Source organism: Elaeis guineensis, unplaced genomic scaffold (genome assembly GCF_000442705.2).
Source record: "Elaeis guineensis isolate ETL-2024a unplaced genomic scaffold, EG11 Super_Scaffold_31900, whole genome shotgun sequence".
NCBI lineage: Eukaryota > Viridiplantae > Streptophyta > Magnoliopsida > Arecales > Arecaceae > Elaeis > Elaeis guineensis.
Window position 1 is genome coordinate 2789892 of NW_027332420.1, and position 20013 is coordinate 2809904.

General features: G+C 39.7%; 1 protein-coding gene across 1 annotated transcript in view; it reads right to left on the reverse strand.

Annotated features, from left to right (window-relative positions):
• LOC105033396 (uncharacterized) overlaps positions 1 to 20013 on the reverse strand; it is a 55592-nt gene that overhangs the window by 16613 nt on the left and 18966 nt on the right. Inside the window, 2 exon segments of the mRNA XM_010908168.3 lie at positions 16445 to 16544; positions 16997 to 17083. Coding sequence (XP_010906470.2) covers positions 16445 to 16544; positions 16997 to 17083 — 187 coding nt within the window.

Consider the following 20013-nt stretch of genomic DNA (forward strand, 5'->3'; position numbering starts at 1 on the left):
TTCAAAATACTAGCTTAAAAAGTTGATTTGTACTAGAACATCAAGAACAAAAGCTTGAAGGGCTACTCTGGTTTGATCATACATTTTTAAATGATAAGCACCAAAACACAAGAAATTTGTCCCTAAATTGGCCATAAACTCACAAAAACAGCTCAGAACAATTATGTCTCAGTGCAACAAGATATAATAATAGAGTTCCATGATAAGACTAACACCTAAAAGAAATAAGCAGTCATATATGCATCAAATGCCTTAAAAGCGTGCTATGAAGCAATTTAAGACCTTGTACAGGGACCATACTAATTCAATATGGCAGACCCACACACCAGCACATTGTACACTTATGGAGTTGGCACGACACTTGTACCATGTTTTAAGTCTAGATACCAGATTAATATGATGTCTCCCTGCACCTCCTGCTATTGCTGGAACTTAAAACCTTGCTATGAAGTGTCATGTTGGATAAACAATTATGTAACAACAAGCATAGAATCATATCCAACTCTTCCTTGATAATTCAACAAAATTTGATAAGAAAATTCAACGGGCAAACTTTTCCATGGTACCCGTGATTTTGGTAAGCAATATACAAATTTGGAGTCTAATTTGTTCTTTATCCAAATAAATATGTCTTAAGATAGGCCTGATTTTATTATGCATCATTAGAAGTTTCTACTTGCTATTTTGAATTGTAATTGGCCCATTAACTAAGCCATAATCTGATAAAAGAATCATATGCAAAAAGCCACTACTTTAAAGGAAAAATATTCCTGTTTCCTTAATAGCCGGCTGGCAAACCTATTAAAATAGAGAGATGCATGGTCAGGGATTCTGACCATGCAATGCCTGTTTCTTTTCCACACATTCTTTCCTCTATTTTCTTTTCTTCTTTGTTATCTTTTCTTCCTGTTTTCCTATCTGATTATCCTATTTTCTAATGTGTGACACCAAAATCCTTAATAACCAATTTGTAGGCATGCAGCAATCATCATGCAATCCAAAACTAGAACCAAAATAGTATTAATATCACAAATAAATCAATGATATAACAAGGCTATTGGATGAAAGATATGCAATTGATCAATATTCTAGATGAAGCCCATCAATGGTAGCCTTGACCAATTGACCTTCTCTCAATTCACTTGAACAATGAGAAAAAAAAAATCTGGAAAATAACATTCGCCCACATACCAATACACAAATCAAGATTCATGTGAAGTTGGTCAATACAAGAACTCTCATAACTGGACATCTAATTCATTAGGACAATTAAGGTCGATGTAAAGGACATACCTGCCAATATACTCGTGATATGCAAGTCATCATTCTAAAAGAAAAAACTGCTTGAAGCATCACTTTGCCTAAAAGTCATGATTGATCATTTCTACAAGTGCACTTACTAACATCCTTTTTTTATGGGAATAGTTTTAGCCTCTGAATAGGAATAGTACCAGATGGTAAACTTTTAGATGACTATAGGACCAGGCATATGTATAATTTCACAAGGTTGATGACTACAGAAGGGGGGGGGGGGGAGCTCTCACCAGTCGCCACAATCATGTTTCAACAGTCAACTTGGAGCTCTAGTTTTTTATATTCCATATAGGAATCAATAGATATGAGTTAACATATGCAGGTAGCCCTTGTAAGATATCTGTTGTTGCGGCCAACTCCCTTTCGTCAGTCACCGGTGAAGAGCACCTACAAAATTAAATCCTCACAAACTAGAGTTGTGTCCGACAGAGATCCTCCGATGCTTAAGTCAAAAAGGAGTTGGTGAACAGCTAATCAAAGATTTAGTGTGGCAGAGTCTCAGCCAAGAAATTGTCCTTACCGGTGCTGCTCACTTACCCCCCTTTTATAGATAATTCTGATGTAACCGTCGAGCACGTGGTCCCGCTTTTTATGGCGCTAAATTATTGGGCCATAATTGTGGAGTTAGTGAGTCGTTTATTCCCACTAATTGCCGTGACACATAATTGATAACCGTTCGCAACGGTTAAGGTGTATTGAGAAGATAAGCCGACCATACGTCGGTTATCGATAGTCTTGTAGATCGGAACGAGCATCGGTCGGTAACTCTGATATGCCGATGATCTTCGGTTAGAGGTTGATTAAATCATTTGTTGTTAGCCGGCAGTAGCCGACTGTTGGTCGGTCAGCCGATTGAGAGTCGCATAATATGTTCATTCGATCGATGTAAAATCGGAGTCGGGGGCCGATTGTATTGCCCCAACAGTTGTCCTTCACTCTCAAGTCCAAGGTGGTTCGACGTATATTTCATCACGTGGCCTGTCACATTAGACGAAAGAAGTTGTCACATGTCACCTCGAACCCTAACTTGGCTGCCAGTCACCTTTGAGTACGAGTTCTTCGACTGTTTTGTCATTTCGATGGCTGCAAAACCATTATTAGGCCGTCATGTCATAGGACAATTCGGTATCAGACATCTGTATCGGACGTCGTTTCAGGAAGATAATTCAACGTCGGACGATATGATCCTGACTAATAGATTTTAGCCACATGTCCGAATGTCATTGGATCGGAGCTGTTCACGCGGATGACGGTAAGGTGGCACGATCAAGAGCAGGTACGTCAAACCATCCGATCAATAGTCAATCTAGATGTCGTCACGTGTCGTCATCTGATGAGACTCCGATTTGATCGCTTCCATCCTAGCCGTTAAGAGATCCTATATATGTAGGGTCGCTTTTGGCCAAACTTTTACTTTACATTTTGTCATTATCTTCTGCTGCGGAAGCTCTGCTAGAAGGTCACCCCAGCACTAGAGAACTCCAGAGTCTTTTCTTCGTCTTCTTTCTTGATTCTCCGGTCAAGTGTTCTTTTCCTTTTTCCTTCGGTCCATCTCCTTTTTGTTCTCTTTAGTCTTCTTCTCCCATGGCTAGGGCTTCTTCTTCTCGAGATAGTCGGTCGGAGAATCCGACCGACGACTCCCCATCGGGTCTGGAAGTGGAGGCTTCTTCACTATCCGAACCTAATGTTGAACGGCTTCGGGAACAATATCATATCCCAGAGCAGTATTAGCTCTTTGCGCCTGGTGCCGATGGTCGGGTGAACTCTCCTCCTTCGGGCCAGGTGGCCATCTATGTCGAAGACCTTCGGATGGGTCTTCGATTTTCGATTCCGGAGTTCGTCCGAAATTTTCTGGACTATTATGGTCTCTGTTCCGCTCAGCTGGCACTGAACTCGATCTGGCTTATAATTAGCTTTGCTTTGTTGTGTCGGTTAATACTGACCGAGCCTCGTCCTTCTCTTTTTCGCACCTTCTTTATTCTCCAACCCCATCCTAAGATCAAGGGTTGGTGGTTCTTCAACACAAAAAAAGACCTTTCCTTCATTACCGATCTTCCATCGTTTACTCACAGATGGAAGAACTAATTTTTTTTTGTTGCTTCGTCTCTTCCCTGGGGCTTCCCTTCGCACTAGGGTGATCCGAAGACCGGCCCCAACGAGAATAGTCAGGTGGAGGTCGACGATCGGAAAGACTTCCACTGATTGAAGGACATGATGGTCCCGCCACAAAGAGAGTAATGACCGAACAAGCTCTCTACGATGCCGATCTTAATTCGGTCATCAATTTAGGTATAGCATATTTGTTTCTGAATTGTACTAACTTCTTTGATCCGATTGCAGCTATGCAGTCGAGGGTGCGAGTATCGACCGCCGATATTCGCCAGCATACTGTCAAGAAGAGGGCAGTGGCATCCGAAGCTGGACCCTCCCGACCGCCGAAAAAGGATCGGGCAACTACATCTACATCGACGAGGGAACCTGACATACCATCAACATCGGTTCCTGAGCCGGTTCTAGCATTGTCGGCCCCGACAGTGCTTCCTGAAGTACCGTCTACCGAAAATGGAACGACAGGAGAAGACAGAGTTGCTGCAGCACCATCGACGGCTCCATCAACAGAGGCTCGGACCGAAGCGAAAGTCATGGCCGAGTCGGACCAATCAGCGGTTGCACCGGACGTTCCTCCAACAGGACTCTCGAGCGCAGTCAAGCTCCAGCTTCCCCGCATTTTCAAACGCGGAACCGCTGACAAAAGATCGAGGGAAGGCACCGACAATTTCGACGGACGATGCAACGTCGGTAGGTCACACGGTTCACTTTGACATCAAAGTGTCCGAGGATGAGTCGGCCTTGGCCAATTCGACATTGGCCAGGCAGCTCATCCAAGCTGCTCTTCTCCCGACCGATCGAGAGAATAAAAAACAAAACTGTCACCGAAATGTTCTCTTCTTTTTACCCGATGATACTCGGGGTAAGTTTTCCTTCATACTTTTTTTTTGTGATCTGATCCGATGTATCCTCTGTTTGCAGTTGGTATATGACATGTTCGATCTGAAGACCGGCTATGGAAAAGTTGCCGACTTCTGTCGGACATGGATGAATAAAGTGACGGTCACCAATGCTGAGAAGGTGGCTGCCCTTGAGCAACTTCGGGCGACGGTCGAGCGGGAGGCGAAGTTTCAGGAGGAAGTCTCCCGTCTGTCTACCGACCTTCAATCCTCTAGAGCCGAACTTGAATCGGCTCGTCAAAACATCTCGGCTCTTGAATTGCGGATCAAGAGCAAGAAACATTCCATCCACCGACTTCGATGAGAAAGAGATGGGTGCATCCTTGAACTCGAAGCCGAACGTGAACGACATCGAGCCAGCCTGGAAAGGTTGGCACTGGCCGATGAGGAATCGGCTTCCGCAAGAGCTAATGCAGAGCTGGCTAGGAAGGAAGCAGAGTCGGCAAGGGAGGCCCTGAACTGAGCAATCGAAGATTTCAAAAATTCAGAAGAGTTCAAAGAAGAGATCCTCGAAGGCAGATTCCTTCCTACTGCGTCAGGTACGAGGATGGCCGAGATACGATCGAAAATTATACCCGGACCTTGACTTGAGCAGCATCGTCCCTCCAACATTAGAAGATGGAGCAGCTGAAGAAGATGCCACGCTGACTCAAGATGGAGCACCAACAGCACCAGAAGTTGTCCAAGTCCTCGATGCTACACCGGAGCAAAGAGACGGAGATGGCGATTGATAATCGATGTAATTTTTTATTTTTTTTTGTAATCAAATACTTATAATCGGACTTCAATCCAATTTTGTAATCTTTTTTCAATGAATGGAAAGAATTTTCTCTAAGTATAAACTCTCTTTTCTGTGTGTTTGTAATGTTGTAGAGTAATCATTTAACTACCGAATATCAATCAACAAACCAAACGTTCGATAGTACTTGTAGAATTATCCGTTAGTCAAATATCCATTTGACATACTTTAAAGCATTAGGATAAACGGTAATAAGCCGAATACCCTGCGTCTGACCTTAGTCGGGTTAGTACGTCAAGTTATTTGATAATCAGTGGCAAACCGAATATCCTTCAACCGACCGTAATCAAGTCGGTATAATTTCAATCCAACTTTGATCGTATTGGCATAGCATTCCACTTAGTTAAGACTAAGTCGGCATAATAGTCATTCGACTATGATCGGCTTTTATAGTGGAAAGCCGGGATATGTTCGGTACCGAGACAGTCGGTATTGTGGCTTTTACAATGAAAGCCAGAGTATAATTGATATGTTGGTTTTTACAGTGGAAAACCGAAAAATAGTCGATAGTTGATGAATTGACCATCTATCTATCGGTCCATTACTACTTTATAGTTGATTGAAACTTGTAATTCTGAAATTCAATGTTTCTTCTGAATAATGTATACACGGACAACTTTATTGATAATACATTTTCAAGTTGTCTGCATTCCATATTCGGAGACTGATTATTCTCTCTAGAGTTTCTAGCCGATATGCGCCCGATCGAAGAGTTTTCGTTATTCTGTAGGATCTTTCCCAGTTCGGAGATAACTTTTTCTCGTCAAGAGGTCTCGAGACTTCCGCTTTCCTTAGGACCAAGTCTCCTGAATGAAAAACCTTCAGTTTAACTTTTGTATTGTAATATCGGGCTACCTTTACCGATATGCTGCCATCCAAATTTGAGCTTGCTGTCGAACTTCTGAAAGTAGATCTAGATCGGCTCTCTGACATTCGGAATTGCTCGGCTCACTATATTGCTCAACCCTTGTTGAAGATAATCCGATCTCAAGTGAGATCATTGCTTCTGTTCCATAGGCTAAATTAAATGGCAATTCTCCTGTTGGTATACAAGAAGTCGTTCGGTATGCCCATAAGATCGGATATAGTTCTTCTACCTAGAGGCCTTTAGCTTCATTTAATCTGATTTTGAGTCCATGCAGAATTATTCGGTTGGTTACTTCCGCCTCTCCGTTGGATTGTGGATGACCGACTGATGTGAGTTTGTGCGTAATATAAAATTTCGCACAAAACTCTTTAAAGTTCTAATTGTCGAATTGTCGACCATTGTCAATGATGATGGTGTGTGGCAAACCAAATCTGCATATGATTGATTTTTAAATGAAGTCTTCCATCTTGCTCTCAGTGATTTATGCCAGAGGTTCAGCTTCCACCCACTTGGTGAAATAATTAATGACGACCACTATGAACTTCCTCTGACCAGATGCCGGAGGAAAAAGACCAAGTATGTCAATCCCTCATTGTGCGAAGGACCATAGCGCAACAATTGATGTCAACTGACTTGCCAGTTGGTGTTGTATATTTGCATATCTCTGAATGGTTCACACCTTCAGACAAGTTCAGCCGCATCTTTCTTCATGGTGGGCCAATAATATCTTTGTCGTAGGACCTTGTAAGCTAGAATTTTGCCCCCCAAGTGATTTCTACAAATCCTTTCATGAACCTCCCTAAGTGCATAATCGACATCTGTTGGTCCCAAACACTTCAGTAAGAAAAGAGAAAACGATCTTTTGTATAGATGACCATTCATTAAAATATATTGAGAGGCCATCCATCTAAGTCATTTGGCTTCTAAGGGATCCATAGGGAGAGTCTCGTTAGTTAAGTACTAGACAATCGGATCCATCCAGCTTGGTTCATCAGTGAGTTGTAACACTTCCTCGACTTTATCAATACTCAGCTGTTCAAGACATTCGACGAATGTTCGATCCAGTGAGTTAAAGTAGTTGTGAGTCGTAAAAGTGCATCGACTCGAGCATTCTCTGTCCTTGGAATGTAAAAGATCTCAAAATATTTTAAGACTGAGGTAAGATCTTTCACCTTCTGAAGGTACTTCATCATAATAAGCTCTCGGACTTCAAACTCACTTTTGACCTGTCCAGCAATCAATTGTGAATCGATGAAGACCTTCAGGCTGTCAATGTCAAGCTCCTTGGCGATTTTTAGGCCGGCTAAGAGTGCTTCATATTCGACTTGATTATTTGAAGCTTTAAAGTTGAATCGAAGGACATATTTAGTTATAACCCCTTCAGAATTGGTGAGGATGAAACCGGCCCCGCTACCTTTTGCATTAGATGCTCCATCGATATGTAGCACCCATACCGACGTCAAATCGAGTTCAAGAGTCGTGGCCTGTTTTATTGTCATCAGCTTCGTCTTCAGATTTATTATCAGATATTGTACATTCGGCGATGAAGTCAGCTAAAGCTTGTGCCTTCATTGATGGACGTGGATGATACTGTATATCAAATTCACCGAGTTTTATTGTCCATTTTGCCATTCGACTCGACGTATAAAGTCGATGCAAGATTGCCTTCAACGACTGGTGTAGTAGATTGATCGTTGAATTCGATTTTCATCTTCTTGGACGAGTACCGAACTGACCACTTCCATTGAAGTTGCCAAGTAAAGATGTAGAGTTTCTCCCACCTTCAGTTTTGTCAGTAGTGACAGGGATGCAAGGTAATTTTTTAGATTTTCAAAGGACTGTTGGCATTCATCCAACCATAAGAAATCTTTTGTTTGCCGCAGGGTCTTGAAAAAAGGCAAGCATCTTTCGGTCGATCTCGAAATGAATCGGCTAAGTACGGCGATCCTTCCATTGAGTTGTTGTATCTCTTTCTTTGAGCTCGAGTACTTCATGTTGATGATAGCATTTCTCTTCTCGAAATTGGCCTCGATTCCTCGTTGTGACATAAGAAATCCAAAAAGAATTTCGGAAGTCACTCCAAATGCACACTTAGTCGAATTCAACTTCATCTGATATCGTCGAAGTGTGCTGAAAGCTTCCTCCAAGTCTCGAACGTGATCTGAGGTTTGGGAGTTTTTTACCAGCAGGTCGTCCACATAAACTTTCATGTTTTACCCAATCTGTGCTTTGAAGATCTTATTGACAAGCCGTTGGTAAGTGCCTTCGATATTTTTTAAATCGAAAGACATTATTTTATAACAATGTCTTTATCGATTACGAAGGTTGTATGCTCCTCATCTTTGGGTGCTATCCGAATCTGATTGTAGCCTGCAAAGACGTTCATGAAACTTAAGAGTCGATGATCCGAAGTCGCATCAACTAGTTGATCAATCTTCGACAAAGAAAAACTGTCCTTCAAACAAGTTTCGTTCAGATTTATATAATCGATGCAGATTCTCCATTTTCCATTGGCCTTTCTCACCATCACTACATTGGCGAGTCAATCGGGATAAGTAGCTTCCCTGATGAAGTCAGCTGCGAGGAGCTTGTCGACTTCTTCGTCGATAACCTTCTGTCTTTCAGAAGCAAAAGACCTTTTCTTCTGTCTCACCGGCTTGACCTTCGAATCAATATTGAGTTGATGAGTTATTACTTCCGGAGAAATTCCTGGCATGTCTGTTGCCAACCAAGCAAAAACGTCGACATTTGCCCTTAGATTTATTAATTGCTATCGCACAGCCGCGATCCAATTTGGACCGTCTTCTCAGGATCTTCTTCTTTTAATAGGATGGAAACCAGTTGTTCGGTTGGTTCACCCCTCTGTTCATTTTCTTTTTAGTCCAATTTATCAACGAACAAAGAGTCTTCAAGTTTATTATTTTGTGTGGAAACTAGAAAACAACGTCGAGCAAGTTGTTGATCTCCACGCATCTCTCCGACATCATTCTTTATCGAAAATCAGACTAACAGATGATATGTCGAGACTACTGCTCTCAGAGCATTAAGTCCAGATCACCTGAGTATGGTGTTATAAGTCGAAAAAACTCAGACAACCGTGAATGTCAAAAGTACAGCACTCTGTTGTGGTTCAGTTTTCGCGATTAAGGAGAGTGATTTCTCCTTCCACAGTAACAGCATCTCCAGTGAAACCGATCAATGACATCGAAACTCTTCTGAGTCGATCCATCAGTAGTCGCATTCGGAAGAAAATCGAATAAAATAAAACATTTGTTGAGCTTCCATTATCTACAAAAATTCTTTTTACATCATAATTAGCTATCGTTGTCGAAATAATGATAGCATCATCATGGAGAGTTTGAATTTCCCGAACATCTTCCGAAAAAATAATTACATCATCGAGTCATCATTTCTTCACCGACTCTTCTTTGAAAGTTACCCCTCAGTTTGGTCGTCCGGAGATCATGTTAATCACTCCTGCACTCGGTCGATTGTTGATAGTCTCCTCAGTTTGTGGCTGAGATTGTTGGTCAGCAAGAGATTGAGTCGGTTGATCCATTCGAAACTTTTCGAGATAGCTTCATCGGATCAAGACTTCTATCTCGTTCCTGAGTTGAATGCACTGTTCGATATCGTGACCATGATCACGATAGAACCGATATCACTTCTTCCTATCTCGGCTCCTCGATGGTGCTTTCATTAATAGGGGGTGTCGTAAATATTCTGCTTCTTCGATCTCCATCAGGATCTATGCACGAAGAGCAGAGAGAGGAGTATAGGAGTCATACCTGTCATAGTTCGGCTTCGAACTCCATCTTTGAGGTGAAGCTCACTTATTGACAATCGGCCTACTTGATTCGGCCGGAGCTTTCTTTTCTTTTGTTTCTTCTTTTGACCTTTTCCGTCTGTTTGGCATCAGTCAGAAATAGCTTCATCCACGTGAATGTACTTATACGTGTGCTCCAAAAATTCAGCATAGGTCCGGAGGAGGATTTTGTCCAAAGAGTAGGTGAATCTGGATCCCCTCAAACCCCTCTTCATGGTCGATATATCTTCATTGAGGTCTCTGATCTCAAGCGTGGCTGTATTGAAACGAGCCACAAAATCTCTGTCTCTATCTCACCTTGCTTGATTAAGAAGAGACTGTCGGACGTCCGTGGCGGCCTTCGACTTATGCTAAAGTGGGCCACGAAAGAGTGTTCAAGCTGCTCAAAGGAATTAATGCTTTCCGACTAAAGCCCGAAATACTCGGCTCGAGCAGCCTTCTGAAGAGTTACCGGGAAGCTAATGCATAAGAGGGCATCGGTTGTCCCCTGGATCATCATGAGAGCCTTATAGCTCTCTCAAATGGTCGATCAGATCAATGGAGCCATCGTATGACTCCATCTGCGACATCTTGAACCGAGAGAATCGATTCATCCAAGATGCATCGAGAAAGAGGCTGAACAGTATGGAAGTCGTAGTCATTGGAAGACTTTCGACCTTCCACTTGAAGTCGGGCAAGCTGACGATCAATTTCTCGAAACTTGCATTCATAGTCATCAAGTCACCGTTGCTGGAAAACTCCAGAGATGAACCCCCCAAAGAACTCGAAGGAAAGCAGAAGGCATCTGCGGCCATTTTCCCTTCTTGATACTGTAAGCACGAGAAGGAAAGAGAGAACGCCGCGAATGGGGGGTGGCACGGTAAAAGTGCCGAGAATGTGATTGTCCGTCTCGATGGGAGTGTCTAGACGGTCGCTCTGGAGATGAGGGCGAGCGCCACAGAGGACGACGGCTGTGCCTAGACAGCGCTGATTGAACTACCAGTTACTCCACTGGCGATGGCTGCTGCTGCTGGGTTTGCTGTTGCTGGAGGCTTTGAACCGCCTCTATCAAAACTTTCATTTGCTGCATGAGTGCAACAATCTGTGCGTCCGTGGTGACCACAAGATGCGAGAAACTGAGCTCTGCCACCGAAGATAGGGGAGGAACGTCTTTCCGATGGGAAGACTGCCTCGTCGATCCAATCAAGTGTTGAGCTCTGGTTCTCAACATAGTTGACTGTGGCTTTCTTCCTACCTGATGCGCCAATCGGTTGCGGCCAACTCCCTTTCACCTGTCGCCGGTGAAGAGCACCTGCAAAATCAAGTCCTCACAGACCGGAATTGTGTCCGACGGAGACCCTCCGATGCTTAAATCAGAGAGTTGGTGAACAGTTAATCAAAGATTTAATGTAGCAAAATCTCAGCCAAAAAATTATCCTTATCGGTGCTGCTCACTTACCCCCCTTTATAGATGATTCTAATGTAATCGTCGAGCACGTGGTCCCACTTTTTATGGCGCTAAATTATCGGATCATAATTATGGAGTTAGTGGGTCGTTTATTCCCATTAATTGTCGTGACACATAGTTGATAACCGTTCGCAATGGTTAAGGTGTGTTGAGAAGATAGACGGACCATACGTCGGTTATTGATAATCTTGTAGATCCGAACAAGCATCAGTCGGTAACTCTAATAAGCCGATGGTCTTTGGTCAGAGGTTGATTAAATCATCTGTTGTTAGTCGGCAGTAGCCGACTGTTGGCCGGTCAGCCGATTGAGAGTCGACATAATATGTTCATTCGGCCGATGTAGAGTCGGAGTCGAGGATCGGTTGTATTGCCCCAACATCTGCAAATATTGAAAGTCCCTTATTGGCTATCAAATTATCTTGTAAATCTTCTAGAATCAAGTCATCAAAGTCCAAAATAATCTTTATGACCCCTTTATTTCATTCTAAAACAGATTTCTTCTGCTACTATATAAAAATGCCACCCTTCTCTTTACTTTTTCCAAATTATGTCTTGCTAGAAACTACAAAAAACTTATGAGACACCTTCTGAACTGGCTAGACCTTTGATCATTTTAAAGTGATCTTATGACCCTCAAGTATGAAAGCATAAGCATGAGCAAGATCAACATGGATCAACCTCTTATCATACTACTATTGTTCCCGAGTAATATGTCTATAGGAACAACAACAAATATTGGTCTTCTCAAAACTGGTCTTAAAAAAAAGAAAAAGCAATGTAGCTATGAATTAATATGAACAGAATTATTGTTCATGCCACTTGATAGGACCTTAACATATCTATCATTTTAATTCAGAACAAGCTCTTCAACTCATTGAACGCCACATCAAAGCATATTTCACTAGAAATAATTGTACCTCTGGTCCAATTTCCTAAGAAAGATATCATTTCTATCCAAGTTTCCTTGTTTCCCTCTGTTTACTCAAATGCTTGATATATATAATGCATGATCCGATATTCTCACCATGTTGTTTATTTGATGTAATTCAAGGATGCCAGTTACACCATCCTCCTATATATTAATGAAGTGTTCATTCCAGCAGTGAAGATTCTTCACGTGACAGAGAACATATACAAACTTGACATTTGCTTCAGATGATTGGTTTTCATTTCTAGAAGCATCAAGCATGCAAAACTCTATTATGATTTCAACTAAGAAAAATAGAGGCATTTAATTACTCATATTAAGACTCTCTTGATAATCTTTGAAAGGAACAACCCGTAGTGCTTAATAAGATTAAGAAGCTAGCATATGCACCCAGGCTTGAAGGCCCCAGTATCCAGAATCCTTCAAACAGTTCCCATATCCAGCATAAGCTAGTGGAGTTCATTCATCTGCATGTATATTGCAGAGTCTCACACAAAGCCTGACTAAGCATCAAGCTACTATCTGAACTTCAATGTCATGATTTTGGATTTCATCTGGTAGATCTTGAAAATATCTATGTATCCCTCAAACATCCAGGTGCACCACTTTAATCATTCTTTTATAGTGTTTTCCCCGAGTAAACAAGTAGTTTTCCCCAAACTATAGCTTCATCTATTCTAGTATATATATAGAAAGGTTGCTTATACCAGTATGTTTGCTCTTTAAACTGTATGACCATATCATACATGTACATATCAATCTGCCTCTGACAAAGCATCCATTATATGCTTCTATCATATCTCAACAGTTAAGATAAACATGTACATACTACAAGAAAAGAAGGCCATGGCTCCAGTTTCATAGTGAACCTTATTTCATATGTCAGCCATACACAGTGGTCCTCTATTATTCATAAATCCTTTCAAAAGGTCATTGTTAAATTCATTCTAGCTGGTTCCTCACCAAACTCTTCCTTTCCTTTCTTATTAAGCAAACAATAGAAGGCAGCGACCCTTGAAATCTAGCAAATTTGTCAATTTGAGTATTTTTCAAGGTCATTCATGACTGTACTTAGCACACCAAATTGTTAAAAAAAATCTGTTATGACCTTCAGATATGGGCTAACATTGTAGCAAGGTCCACTACTGTTGATGCCAAGATCTAAGCTGCTTTCTGGCTATATGCATCAAAAGAACTTACCCTTGCACTAACAACAAGTAGGAAAAAAAAAAATGCAAGGCTCCAAGTGCAGCCACTTAGAGAAGTGTGGCTCCTAGTCCTGTCGCAATAGACAAGAAAACCAAAATGAACAGGATAGATAGAGATAGCAAAGAGTGGCTAATTAAAGGTCTTGGATATTGGAAATCTATGCCATCAACATAAACGTAGTGCTAGACAAGAATTTTGGTCTTTTCCATCATTGAAGGATATGTAGTTGCATTTCATATTTTTAAATGGAATACAATCTAAAAATCCTCTCAACCTCAAGATGGCCTCATTTATGTCTAAAAATCAAAGCAAACCTGATATAATCCTGTAAATTGATAAATAACTTGATTCATCTCAAGAAAGCAAAAAGGATATGAACTAACTTTCTAGATCAAAGCTTCTGAATGAATTGCATATATTAATCCAAAAGGAGGGTAGACTGTCATCACATCAGTATTAAAAGGCTATGCCTATGATGCTACTAATGGAAATGTGAGTAGCAGCCACTCATTCTAGAGCTCTCAATTTGCATAAGTTCTTCCCTGCACATTCTGAAAGATTAGGCTTATTTATGTACCAAAGAACATTTCTCCTCTTGATTCATGGATCCTATTCTCGATCATAAAGGCTTTAGTGTGGACCTCAACTATGCTTTGACAAGATCCTGAAGTCCAAGAACCCTTATCAATAGAAGCCAGTGTTTCCCACCCTAATTGCACATGGAATGTCAATTTGGATAGGTCAATGACAGCGTTAAGCAATGAGAATAAGTTGATCAACAAAAAAGGAACTAAATAGCTGACCCAAATAGTCAAGACAAGAGTCGATGGTTATGGATTCATGGAAATATAAAATAGGTAGTAGCACCTTAAATACTATGTGGTTCAGGGAAGGCCGAACTGCCCGTTCTTGCCTTACTGACCCAAATCACCCAGTTTGGCCTGTACCAACCCAAACCGACTGCAAACCAGATCAATTCACCTTAGCAGCTTGATAGGGCTCCAAACTAGCTTGAATCAACCCAAACCATGTAAAACCGCCCGATTCACTCGGTTCAAGGCAATTCAGGGCCTATACCACCCCAATTATTTGAGGGAGGTGTAGAGAAGGTCATTCATGCCTTCTCTCATTTGTGTTTTCATCTTTTAGAGAAAAGGAGAGGGGAACTCCAAAAAATTGGAGATTTGAGCTCCAAATATTGTCAAATCCACTTTGGGCTGTCGTTAAAACACCTCAAGAGGCTAACGAGTTGGATCCTCCCACAAACAGTCTCCTTCAATGGCTGTCAATGAAACCAGCCAACCGTCATCCTACTTCACAACAAACAGAGGAACCACCTGACATAAAAGTGATTGAATGACCTGATACATGTCCACTATAATCTAAGGCTCAGATTGAAGTGCATTCAAGAGGTGATAGAGCCAAAGTATGATGATCTACTCCACAACAATTTGATATATGATGAGGATCCGATGATTGGTTGGCTTGAGGGCTAGCAACAGCAGCCAAAGCTTGAAGAGAAAGGATTGCCTTCTCAACATGCTAAGTTCATAACAAGAGAGGTTGCGGTACATGCAAAAACAATGGACAGAACGACAAATGCCATGCTCACAACCAGCCAAGCAACTATAGAGGTCAGAAGTGAGTTGATCATCATCCCAACACTCTATGTCCAAGGCATCCTCCTACATATTTGATAGAAAGATGCTAAGAAGTTATCACGATATCCGGTTTAGTCATGAAGGTCAAGCTGGTAATGGTTATGGACTCAGTCAAGCCACCCAATACAGCCAAATAGGCAAGGGCATCCAGGAAAAGAAAGCAGTTCCTCAAATCAGCAAAAAGGGAAATAGGAAGAGAACTGTGGATTCATTGGAAAGAGTATAGAAGGAGATTGTTTGCTCAAATTCTAAGACCAGTGAGCTCTTAGATGATCGGTTGTCCAAATTATGTTGCAATATGAATGATAATAATGATTGGGCAGTGATACATCTAGTGGCCAAGGAAATATAGTGGACATGGATGTGCATACAACTTATGGCCCTATGATCTTAGCCGATTCACCAATGAATTGCAGTTTACCCATGCCACGCAAGACATAGACCACGATGCACATCAGAAGGCTTGAAAAGATGCGATTGCAGAAAGAAGACAGGCCCCTCGAGGTGGTTCATGACACAGCGTTGTTGTTGTAGATGATCTAGCATGTGAAGTAGGGTCCCTGAACATATCTAAATGTGAATCGTATATTGGATCCTATTCTGCACAGCTAAGGTATAACCCATATGGATATACTTCATTTGATGTGTCATATATGGGTGGCTACTACCCTTCACAGTGTTAGCTGGATTTCGCTGCATCAATCTTTCATCAGATGAGATGGTTAGCCAAGTATCCAATCTCCAATCAGTATCAAGGTGGCTAGTCAAAAGGCTCAGATTATGGATGGAGGGGTGGACCTATTATCTGAGTTGGATTCAGACCCTAAGCCCAAATTATGATCAGGATACTAATGTCTATGACTGACAGACGTTCCATGTGGATACTAGATGTTGCAGTACTTCAAATCAATTTGATGTTTATATTTTCAAATATAGTACTCATTAATTCTTCATATCAATTTATCTTAGAATTACATCCACTAATCAATCATACGATCTGTTGACACCATGATGACATAAAAGAATATCAAAATAGTGTTGAAATCATAATTCAAACAACTACAATCTCTCAAATATTCTCCCAAAGCTAAAAAAAATATTGAAAAACAAGAAAAATGAAAAAAAAAAAAAAAAATTGAGTGCCAGTACCAAACTGGTACAGTGTGTGGTATATATCAATACCATACTGGAACCAATACAACTTTCCTTGATGTGGATAGCCTCAAAAGGTAGAGCAATACTCAACTAATATAGTGCTGATAACTATTATCAATTTAGTGTCCCACAAAAGGATTAACAAGTGAGTGCCTTGACCAAAATGAAAACAAAATATATTGGCTAAACTTCTCTGCTTCGAAATGGTAATAAAATCGAGGTTACATACCGACTCAATTCCATTTATAAGTCGACGACACATCCCTTGGCGCCTATACATATCTCTTGTCCCAATAAAAGGCATTTCTGCTAGCCTGGTTCCATGGATTCTATTTTGCCACAGAAAATAAAAGAAATAGAAATTCAGATAATGAATGAAAAAATAATAATGTAAATTCAATGTTTAAAGAAATAGCATATTTAGGGAATAGCTTTAAACGCAATGGCTATGGAAAAATTCACATGAAGGTAAAGATCCAAGTCTGTAGTTAAGCAAACCCATCTTCCATTAATTCCCACTGAATGAATTCTACAATAAAGAGTAAAAACTCTCCCCTAAATGACATCAAAATTTTATTTCAGAACCAGAACAGATACAATGGGAAAAGGTTATCATTTGCACCACTACCTCACTTCTGAAAACAAACTGCACTAAAGAATTTTAAGCACAAAGCCATCTGAACAATCTTTTTACTTCAGCAAATCTCAAATCAATCTTCATGTATTCTGCTGTCAATATATCTTCAGCACAAGAGAAACATAGATACAAAAAATCACCAACCTGATAGATGCTACTGAGATTATTTCATCCCCTCGCTCCAAAACAAAAGTATAGAAGCCACAGTAGTTCAGCCGATTGAAATTTGACCTACAGAAGCAAGTGATTGAGGGTGTCACAACAGCTTGATAGTATAGAATTGTGAAAGAAAAATGGTGCAAGCAAAGAGCAATTTCTGATAACTTCAAAGAGTGAATAAAGTGATTAACTGCAGGATAATAAAAGCAAAATTAGTTATTATGTGTTATATGTTTAATGATTACTAATTAATATGAAGAGGGAAAAGTCATTTTACAATCAAATAAAATACATGGAGTTTCATGTTTTCTAGCTCTATTACAGACTGTCAGTGTCCCGTCCCATTGGCCTTGTACATTGTGGTTGGTTTTATGAAAACTTTGAATTCATACTAACACTACTGAATAATTAACATATCAACATGAAATAGGAAAACTCCGCATCCAGTCTCTGTGCAAATTAACTGTCTCAGACTCTCAGCTCTCAAAGTTAGTTTAGTTTCTTTTTATTTTATTTTTTTGTAATAATCAGATCTCATCCTAACTAATTTTGCAGAAAAATGCATCTGATTATACAAATAGTTAGTCATGTAGCTGTAGGTGATGATGTGATCAAGGAGAAGAGTTTCTTCCTCAAGTGCAAAAGAAGGGAATAGCCCTAAAAGAAAAGAAAAGTATAATTTCATTGCTTGCGAAAGTCACTTGCAATTCTGCACAATGACAAGATCAAAAAAATAAATAAATAAATCTCCTAGTGGATTATAGGATAATATTATTAGTATTGGACAAGATTCAAAAGCTCATTTTTTCTGACAAAATGAGTTTCATTTTTGAGTTTCAACAGATTTAGTTGAAAATCATATATACTATTTTTATCGGTTTTGTAATGAATCAGTCAAAAGAAATATCCTTTCAAAAAATTAAATGTCAATATCTTCAGACTGTAGTATATCATTTTCTGTTTGATTGAAAAATAAGAACACAATTTAAATGATTATTAGTATAGCTAAATTTATGTCAGAAAATTTACAAAAATTATTTGGAACCTCAAGTGCATTTTATCTTCTCAACACTTGTAAAATAAGTGCAATATAGAGAGAGCACTTCGGAAATATAAAAAGCAAAACAGCAAAAAATAGCATTAATAATTTATATATAGAATTAATCCTCAATCAAAAAAAAAAAAAAAAAAAATCATTCTCATAACTTAGTTTCTGCCAAAGCTCCTAAATTCCTGTTTAAGATCTGCTGTCAAAGTCAAACCATATTAGTTTCTTTTCAAATTTCTGGTGAAACTTGAAATGTTGTATCAGAGACTCTATGAGTTAAACTAAACAATGGCTACATGATGGCCATCCACTCACTACTCATGACCTAAAACCTTAAGATGGTAGCACTCACATAAGCAGAATCAAAAACATATGGAGCAAGATAGGGACAATAAAAGGTCCCTTAAAGCAGTTGGTTTTACAGTGTGATCAAACACACTATAGGGCATCTTTTCATTTTTATACTAATTTTAGATCTTCTAGCTTACTTTAATCATATTAAATTCTTTAAATGCAAATGATGTTTAAGGAGACTTTTGACTGCCGATGTGGGAACCAGAAGAGCATTTAGAATTTATCAAGAAGAGCAAAATTGTTACGAAGAACTGCTTAAATGTGACTACAGACTTGCTTATTAGACACACAAAATACTCCAAAAGCCTATAAATGGAATAATGTAGAGCCAAATGGGACAAAATCTCTATAGTCAACTGAGATCAGAAATAATTTTTAAAATTATACAAAGTATGAAATACTATTAAAGTTTTTGAGCAGAAAATGGAAACCATTTGTTTAATATGGGGCTAATCCTAAGATATTAGACAGATGGTTGGAGTGGAGGAGGAGGACAAGAGAAGATCTGAAATAACACAAAATAATATAAATCTGAAATACTATTAAAATTTTTGTGCAGAAAATGACAATCTTTGATAAAATACATGGCTAATCCTCAAACACAGAGACCAAACATATTATATATTAGACAAATAGGAGAAGGATGACATGAACCCGGTTGTATTGTAGAATAAAATAAAAGAAAATGGATTTTGGAATGACCACTGCAAGAGGGTCAGGCCTCCAGCAATCACTTCAAGGGTAATTAGCTCCAAAGACAAGAGTCTGAAACTTTATTCAACAATGAAGAAGCCATACAACATCTACACTTAAATAGGGATCTCATCTACCCCTAACAAAAGTAGAAATCCTAACTCTAAAAGGAAAATACAATTAATAACCATTGAGCTAAATCTAATAGGACAAGTAAACTTAATTCAATTAGGAAAAGTAAACCCAGTTCAAATAGGAAATAGCTCAAAAATATTGCAATAATTTAGGGTGGCATCCAAGGGGCCACATTAAAGGACCAAAAACACTTTTCAATAAAGCAGTACTCGTTTTCACGAGGAACCTATAAAGAAGAAGTAGAAGTAGAATAGCTAGCTTCAATTAGTACCACATTAAAATGTTTTCAAACCTTTCCTGCCAAATATAAATGAAAAGATGTTTGATATAGCAGTATTCAGATCCATGAAAAACCTATAGAAAAAAAACCATCAAAATTATTATAAAGCTCAATTTTCAGTAGGACTTATCGATGCCAATGGTAGCCAAATCTCTGTGTGTGGGTGTGTGTGTGTGTGTGTGTGTGTGTACACATACATACATACATGTACACATATATACACAAAAACTATGCCTGACCAAAGATCTTCCATATCAAATGATTCAAAAGCTTAGATATTGCTCTTGATATATGAATAATATTAAATGCACATCATGCTTATAATTTGATGGTCCCGCAAATGCTTACATCACCAGATAATAAGACGGTCTATCAACATTCGGTGAACCACCCGAGACCGAATAGTTTGAGCTTTTGAGGCATGCCGAACTGTACTAGCAACTAACCGATGTGGTGCAGGTGTTCAATTCAAAATGCTAGCGAAAATGGAGC